The 7,894-nt window shown below is 42.0% G+C and overlaps 1 protein-coding gene across 4 annotated transcripts in view; it reads right to left on the bottom strand.

Moving 5' to 3' along the window:
• The window catches only part of helz (helicase with zinc finger), a 47,364-nt gene that overhangs the window by 3,751 nt on the left and 35,719 nt on the right, over positions 1-7,894 (bottom strand). For 2 of the 4 annotated variants that reach the window (XM_070977278.1, XM_070977286.1), the window contains exons 23-29: positions 7,219-7,447; positions 6,054-6,363; positions 1,839-1,884; positions 854-1,041; positions 401-605; positions 175-261; positions 1-75 (exon numbers count right to left, since the gene is read on the bottom strand). The exon at positions 1-75 is cut by the window's left edge and continues 435 nt beyond it. In XM_070977278.1, the coding sequence (XP_070833379.1) occupies positions 1-75; positions 175-261; positions 401-605; positions 854-1,041; positions 1,839-1,884; positions 6,054-6,363; positions 7,219-7,447 (1,140 nt within the window). Of the gene's footprint in view, positions 80-174; positions 262-400; positions 606-853; positions 1,042-1,838; positions 1,885-6,053; positions 6,364-7,218; positions 7,448-7,894 lie in introns of all 4 variants that reach the window. The other 2 variants (XM_070977269.1, XM_070977296.1) reach the window with 1 other exon arrangement.

Below are 7,894 nucleotides of genomic sequence, written 5' to 3'. Positions count from 1 at the left end.
GGAGCAGCGCATTGGGAAATCCAACAAGCCCGTCTGATTGCGAGTCTAGACTTCGACTTTGCCCTGTGTCTAAATCTCCCTGGATCAAAACATAAACACCAATTTAAACACTGTATGCAAGAACCTACCAGTTTTGGTAATGTGGGTCTAAAAAATGCACATAGTTGTCTAAACTTGCCTGTTTTTCCTTCATGTCTGCAGTTTTCCTTTCTGGTGTTTGAAGACGGCTCTGTTCTGACTTTGGACATCCTTCTAATTTACCTAAGAAGAAGTAAAACCAAAAACAAACTTATTCCCATATGCTTCTACACAGTTACTTCTTTCGATTTGATGACATAAAATTACAGTAATTTGTGATTTTGGGTGGTTACTTGATGTAGTAATTAAAATCAAGGCACACCGTTTCTGATTGGGTCTGCCTGTAGCTCCTTGTCAGGGCTGGGCTGGCCCATTCCTAGAGGAGAGGGGTGGGCCACCCCACTGTAAGGGATGGGGGAGCCTCGATTCTGGGCCTGCAACAGATTAAAGTTGTAGGCCATGGCTGCTGGGTGGCTCATGATGCGAGGATCCACAGCAAAGCGATTCTGGTAACCTGGCCAAGGCAACTGAGGGAAATAAAAACATCGGTTAGCAGATCAATACACCGTGACGGAGGATAGGGAGGTAAACATTGCTACTTGCCTTACACAGTACACTAGCTGGCAAATATAGCCTTTGTACTGCACAAACAAATTTTATGAAAAATAAATTTGATTTCTGAGTATATGTGCACATCTTTTGTACATACTCCTAGAAGTACAATCTTATTCTCTTTTCCAATTTGACAGTTTGTTACCAGAAGCAGGAAACTTACAGGCAGGGGCATGGACATGACCATGTTTCCACCGTACACGGCCGGAACGTAGAGGATACTGGCACCTGTGTGAGGGTCTATCCTCTGAACAGGACTGGGTGACTTGCCCATGCCAGCTGGTGTGCCACCCAAGGGTGGTGTGAATGCCCGAATAGGGTTTCCCATCAGCATGGCTGGATTGGGTTGCACTGCAATGAGAGAAGGTCAGTAAATACAAGTGGATCTTAACCTTAACGTGATGACTCATTAATGGTAGGCAGCAAACAAGCCTAAAGCATATCTAATTATTCAGAGCTTGGAAAATGTTAGATCGTACACTGTGTGATTCTGAAAGAGGGCAAAATATGAACCGGTGATGACCAGCCTGGAAAGAATTGATCCGCACAGATTTGTTTCTGTTTCATCTTATGACGCTGGCTGACAATCTGCAGTTGTAAGCAGCTGAAACTAACTGATTGTCTTCCCCTAGTAAACGTCGTATTAACAGCTCCTTGCTGTGTTGTTCAAGGCTGCATCGCTCTGATGGCTTCAATAGCCTCAGGCCTCCATGCATCCATCTGGGCCGCTGCATTAGACTGGCTCATATCAAGCTGTCAAGATGTTTGTGTGTAGGCACAAACAGAAACTCCTCTACTGCTGCTCTGTTGCAAAATCTGCCCACAATAAACAAAAAACAATCAGTGATAAGGACAAACATGCTATGTGGATGTGGACGGATTTCCATATATGCTTGCTATATCGTAGTCAGTTACGACTGTTTTAGAATATTCAGACTCTCACTTTTTAAAGCAGAGAGACCAATGGCGATCTGGTCTAAGTGTCAAATTTTGATAGCATTCTACTTCTGCATGTACTCAGAGTGCAGGATGAGTTACTGACAATAAATCAAAGTTAGGGAAAAAGTCTGAAAAGGCATTTTCATAACATAATACCCTTTAATATTCACACAATCAATGGGAGAACATTGGCAGTGGGGTACACTCACCATATCCTTCAGGTGGAAGGTGGTCTGTGTGGTTTGCATGTTTCCCCTGTAAGACACAGAATTAGAAAGTTAGTGAATGGTCAAGTATGGGATAAATACACAAGTCTGCCAACTGCAAAGCCCCATAGAGCAGGAACTGCACATACAGAAGCTGCAGTATGGTCCCGACTGTCCCACATCTGTCACAAGAGGAACAACACATTATCAGTGATGGCAGGAGGCAAGAGCAGAGCACAGCTTAATGAATCCATAATATTAATGTGTGACGCAGACGTCTTCTGCTCTTAAAGAACAGGCTGCAGTGAGGCTTGTGGTTTTGTTGCAGGGAAGCAGTTTGTATCTGCAATTATCAAAATCAAAAATGTCAACACACAGCTCCAGCCCACAGCTTTGTTTTCAAGTTCTGTAACGGTAGATTTAAATAAACGACAGATGCACAACCTCCCACAACAAGCAACATTCGCTGCCTTTAAGGACTCCAGTATTGATGCTACATCTAGTGCTACATTTAATTAATTACTCTCCCTGTAGAGTGAGCCAGGAATATTAGTGGTCAAATGTGCTTTAAGCACCATCTCTATTCACAGAATAATCATCATAAGACAGTGTGTTGTGCCAGCTCGTCTCTCATGTAAAAACAGGGAGTAGGTTAGAAATCTTCCTTGTCTGCAATTGACTGCAGTGTAATGTCACACACCTGTAAGCCAATCTCAGACAACTCCTTCCTGTCCTATAGTTACAGCTAAAGTACAACGCCTTGGGTATTTCAATTATGTCCAAAACTTACCTACTCACAAAGACACACGCTGACACTTATACTTTACGCATGTTAATGTGCAGCCACTGCACTTCTCCTATCGTTCTACTGGCATACTGCAGATGTATATAATAACATTATTAATAACACTTCAATGGAGGAGCCATTATAAAAAAATGTAATTAACAGCCTGATACATCTTACAGGATGCCTCTATCCTGGACAACTCGACTGTTGTCCAAAATCTATTAAAAATACATAGGAACCATACACTGTGGTTAACTTTATGGCTGCATTTTTGGTTTTCCTACTTCTAAAAGTAAACATGTCTGCCAAGAAAGATCACTCTTTCCACTGCTAGATGACAATCAAAACCTTGCTAATCTTTCTCCATTGGACAGAGGCTCTGTCTCCAGGGGGCTTCACAATCCAGCTCCATCTACTCAATGTGTACATAAAGAGTTAGACCTAAATCCTGTCAATGTTAATGTGTTAATGTTGACGTACATGTACCAGTCTGAGTACACATAAGCACACACATGTGCACACAAACCCATACAGTGCACAAGATCTCCCTGTACCTGGGTTTAGGTGGACCTAGCTGGTGTATTATTAATCATTACAGGGCAACATACACAACAATCTACTCTGAGCTCTTTCAGTGGCTGGCCCTGTAGCACGCAGCCTCTCCCAGCTGATTGTGGTGTTAACAGATAGTCCTTGACAGTAGGTATGCTTCCTTGGAGGAGGCAGAAATAAACTACATCCTCCATTCCATGTGATCCAGCATGTTGCAACGCTGATATCATATAAAGCTGGAATTATTTGTAGATTGTGATTCCGTTGAATAATTATTGAGTTCATAAACTAAACGTCTTTTCATGATTTAGGTTACTACTACTTATGAATAAAGGATGGAAAACACTTAATTTGAATACGCAATTAATTTAGCTATACACATTAATACACAGAACACATTCGAAAATTCCTTTCCCGACAACCTCACATGCAACAAAGCCAGTGTTTACTGGTCTTTAAGTCATACTTGTGAGGCAGTTTGTCCTCCAGCTTGACCAGAGGAGCAGCCAAACTACGTCATAAATGAAAGGAGATGTTCAAGTATTGTGGTTCTGCTTTCATTTAAAGATTTCATTTAATATGGCACCCTTAGCAACCAAATATAAAACTGCCTGGTGTAAAAGTCCGTCTGTGCAGAACACAATGATTCTACATTAATTAAACTAAACATGCAACGTAGTGTTTAGTGGGAGGAGGATCCCCTTCTTGAAACTGCCTGAGGTCTAAGACATTGTCGCAGAGGCAGCTTCGCCTTGCTGCTATTTTAAGGCATAACATAAACTGAGCAATGCCAGACACACCAGACTGAAAATGGTGCCCATAGTCTAGAGCCATGGTTATTTGATCTAGTCATAGATGCGCTGCTGCAAAATTTTCCTCTGAAAATTGAGCTGAATAGTGGCAAAGACCAGCAAGGATTTTGCTTTTGGTCTCATCTGATCAATTTTCTGGAACAGCAGGGGTCTGCTGAGAGTGAAAAGCACCGCTTACCCTGTCTTAAAAACACCAGATGACTGTATGCTGGCTCTTGTTCAGAGGTTGATTATTCAAATTCATCACTGTTTACGCTAAGCATTTTTTTCATCTAAGCTAAAAGGCAAAGAAAACAAAAGTGAAAGAAAATGACATCAGTTTGTCTGTGTAAACTCCTTTGGGTGTCAAAGTGCAAGCATAATAGTTGTCAATGGCACACTCAATCTGTCAGTGATGTGTTGATGTGCTGAGCTGATTGTAAGCTGTTGGAGAGAAAAACAGAGATATAGGAAGAATTGTATTGGGACACACACTCAAGAAAATGTGCTCAGTCGTTACACTTCAGTATTGGCTCTGATTTACAAATAACATCATATTAAGGAAGGAAGTAATTGTTTTTGAGAAAAAGCGATAATTGGATTTGTAAATCATTTTCCTCTATTAAAATGCCACGAATTGCACCAAAGCTGAAACTACAAAACCTTTAAATGTGACATATTTTACCACGAGTGTCATAGTCTTGCATACATGCAACAGAACACCATCTGTGTCAGAAAACAGTCCACTGAAGCACATATTTCTGTCTACACAGAAGCCCAACAATGACCATAATGCTTGCTTCCTGTTTAACTGAATATGTTTTACAAGCAATTGCAAATACAAAAACGTGTGAAGTCTTCTCTGTCCATTTAAATGTTCTAATTGTTAATGACACTGATTGATTAAGATTATTGCACAATGGGAAGAAAGGGGTAAAAAACAGATTCTTCTGTGCTCACAGTAAACACTGTGGAAGACCACACTAACTTGGAAAACTGAGCCTGATTATTTGGATTTGCATAATAATCACAAGTTGAGGCTCTGGTGCACTAAAGTAAAAACATTCAGCCCCACAACAAAGCTTTTATTGTTTGAAGTTATGGTGAGACATTTTTTATATTTTAGGAATCAATCTATTACTAAATGACATTTGAATGGATGACTGGCTGTATGCCACAGTGTGTGCATCAGCCATGTACAGAGATATTAAGAATGGTCTGACCTTTAAATTAGTAACATGCTGTATATGCTGAAGGAAAGAATATATTACATACTGCAAACTGGCAGCATAGTGTCAGTGTGTGTGTGTGTGTGTGTGTGTGTGTATGTATGTGTGTGTGTGTGTGTGTGTGTGTGTGTGTGTGTGTGTGGGTGGGTGTCGGGGAGGGGGTGAGAGAGATAGAGACAGACAGACAGACAGGCAGAGAGTGTGTGTGTGTCTCTAAAGCCAGTTGATGATGCGGAGCTGTGGCTCATTAAGCTCAGTGGGTGACGGCAGCAGGTTGGCAGCTGCGGTGATTCTGTTAACCTTTACCTCAGGGCAGGCAATGAGGACAGATGCACAATCAGGCCGAGCAGAACAATCAAACCACGCATCCTTACGCCAAACCTGCGATGCTAATTTGCTATCTGTGCTGGTTTTTTCTCTGGGTCTGAAATGAACGACCATAAAGTAATTTCCTGTGGTGAAAATTCATTTAATAATATGCGCTTTGAGGCTGCATGTGCAATGCTTTTATCACTGTTCCTCTCTAAAAACAGGAAGCACTCAATTCATTCCTGATAATTTGTTTACGATTTCCACAAACTAATCATGGTTACCTAACATATTACATTAGCACAAACCACCCAACAACATTTGAGCTTTTTAAAACATCATCACCATGTCCTCCTCCCTCCTCTCTCATCCTCCCCATAGATGTGCAACTCGAACTTGTTATTCCTGTATTTGCAGAAGAAAAATATCCAGTAATGCCATTATTTGACAAAATATATTTCAATCAGCCTTTCCTGCATCCTTTTCCCCTTAATTTTAACAGTTCAGCATCAGGATTTTTATTGCCCACACTGAAAATGTGCTGTCTTACTTTGGGGGGTGACTGCTGCTGCTGCTGTTGCTGCTGCTGCTGCTGCTGCTGTTGCTGTGGACCCTGCTTATTGGAGGGGGGCTGCGTGTGCTGAGGATGTGGATGATGGTGGGGATGGAGAGCCTGCGAAGAAGAGTGGTGCCCTTGCATGGGCCGGAGGGCTCGAGGGATGAACTCCGGGGCCAGTGGGTTTAGGACGTAGGTCTTCTTGAGTTCCAGGGCCTCCAGCTGAGCCTTGATCTGCTCAAAGGTGATGCCATGTAGGCTCGAGTTTTCATGGCAGATGGAAACAAAGTGCTCCCAGAATTTTCTGGAAAGGGGCAAAAGAAAGAAACAACAAATGGTGAGAAGTTTTACCAGTAGTTTCATTTATCACTCCATGTTTGGACTGAGTGTTTCATGGCTCATCTTGATTTGTTCTGGCTGGCAGGGTAACAATTTACTCCTTTTGGGACTGAATATAAAAGATCAAGTCTGTTTAAAACAAACAAGGAAAACGCATGCGTAAAGCATGTGTGAAGAGGAGAGAGGGGAGGGAAAATGAGGAAAACTAAAATCAGCGAAAAGATGAAGCACACTAAAGGGAAAGAACATTACAGCTAGGAGGCAAAACAGGAGCAGGAGGAAAACGAGAATAAAACGAGCAAAGACCACAACAATAATCTCTCATCAGACTGTCTACAAAAGAGCTCTCACACAATCATGAGAAGAACCAAATACCTCATCATTAACACATGGAAGCAGCACAGGTCTTCTGCTGTAACTGCAGCTCATCACAAAAACAGGTTGGACCATTAACCTTTAGTTACAACCTAACTCACCTAAGCTACACCCTATTGACTGTGTCTTAACACTTCCTGCACCTGCTTCACCGAACACCATCTTTCATTCCTGGGAGAAGGAACATCGCACCCATTTTGGACAAATCACTTTAACTGCTCTTTCTTTGCAGGCACAACAGCAAAAGACCTGACATGTTATGACAAATAGCACAGGCAAAACAGGCAGATGCTGTGGAGATGGAAGGTGGAGAAGGAGGTCTCATTCTAAAAGGGGGGTGGCAGTCAATAGTGTTTGAAGTTTGGTGCTCCTTTTGGGTACAACATCACTTTACATTAACATCTGTAATGTTACAGAAGGCTTTATTAAAAGTGGCTGTATTTACCTGCAGCGCCCCACAGAGCACAGTGCTATGGGGTCTCCCACGACTGCAACCAGGGACTGGGCCCTGGTGATGGCTGTGTTGAGCAGCTTGTAGTTGGAGAGGAATCCATAGTCAAGGTCCTCAGTCGAGTCCTCAACTAGTTGCTCTTTACGTTTGATGGCAGTCTGCTTGTGCTTGCAGGTATGCCGCGTCCGCACCGTGCTGAGGAACAGCACCCGGAACTGTTTGCCTGCAAACAATTTTCATTATGAAGTTTTTTTTCAGTACTCTGGGAAGTCACACACAATTGAGACATATCATCAGAAGAAGCAAAGACCATCTTAGAAACTCTCAGTTTAACTTTTCTATTTCAGTGCTTTGGAAACACGAGGAAGATAATGGCCAGCCTGTGGTTTTGAAACCCTTGTCTTCCTTAATAAGAAACTGCAATGACTGAAAACTTAACTCTTGGAAAAACTGAGTTTCTCCCTGAGCTTGCATGACATTTCATATCAGTGCAAACTCTAAATTAATTGCACTAATTAATAAATAGAAAGAAATGAGGTCTAGTAATAACTGAATCTTCTTATGACTCGAGAGGCTGTTGATCGAACACATAAACAAATCTGATCGACATGTTTGTTAAATTCTAAGCACTAAACGGTGCCGTTTTCCTGTGTGTGCGTGTGTGAGCGCC

The sequence above is a fragment of the Chaetodon trifascialis genome, chromosome 2, assembly GCF_039877785.1.
Source record: "Chaetodon trifascialis isolate fChaTrf1 chromosome 2, fChaTrf1.hap1, whole genome shotgun sequence".
NCBI lineage: Eukaryota > Metazoa > Chordata > Actinopteri > Chaetodontiformes > Chaetodontidae > Chaetodon > Chaetodon trifascialis.
This window is presented reverse-complemented; position numbering and strand designations above follow the sequence as displayed.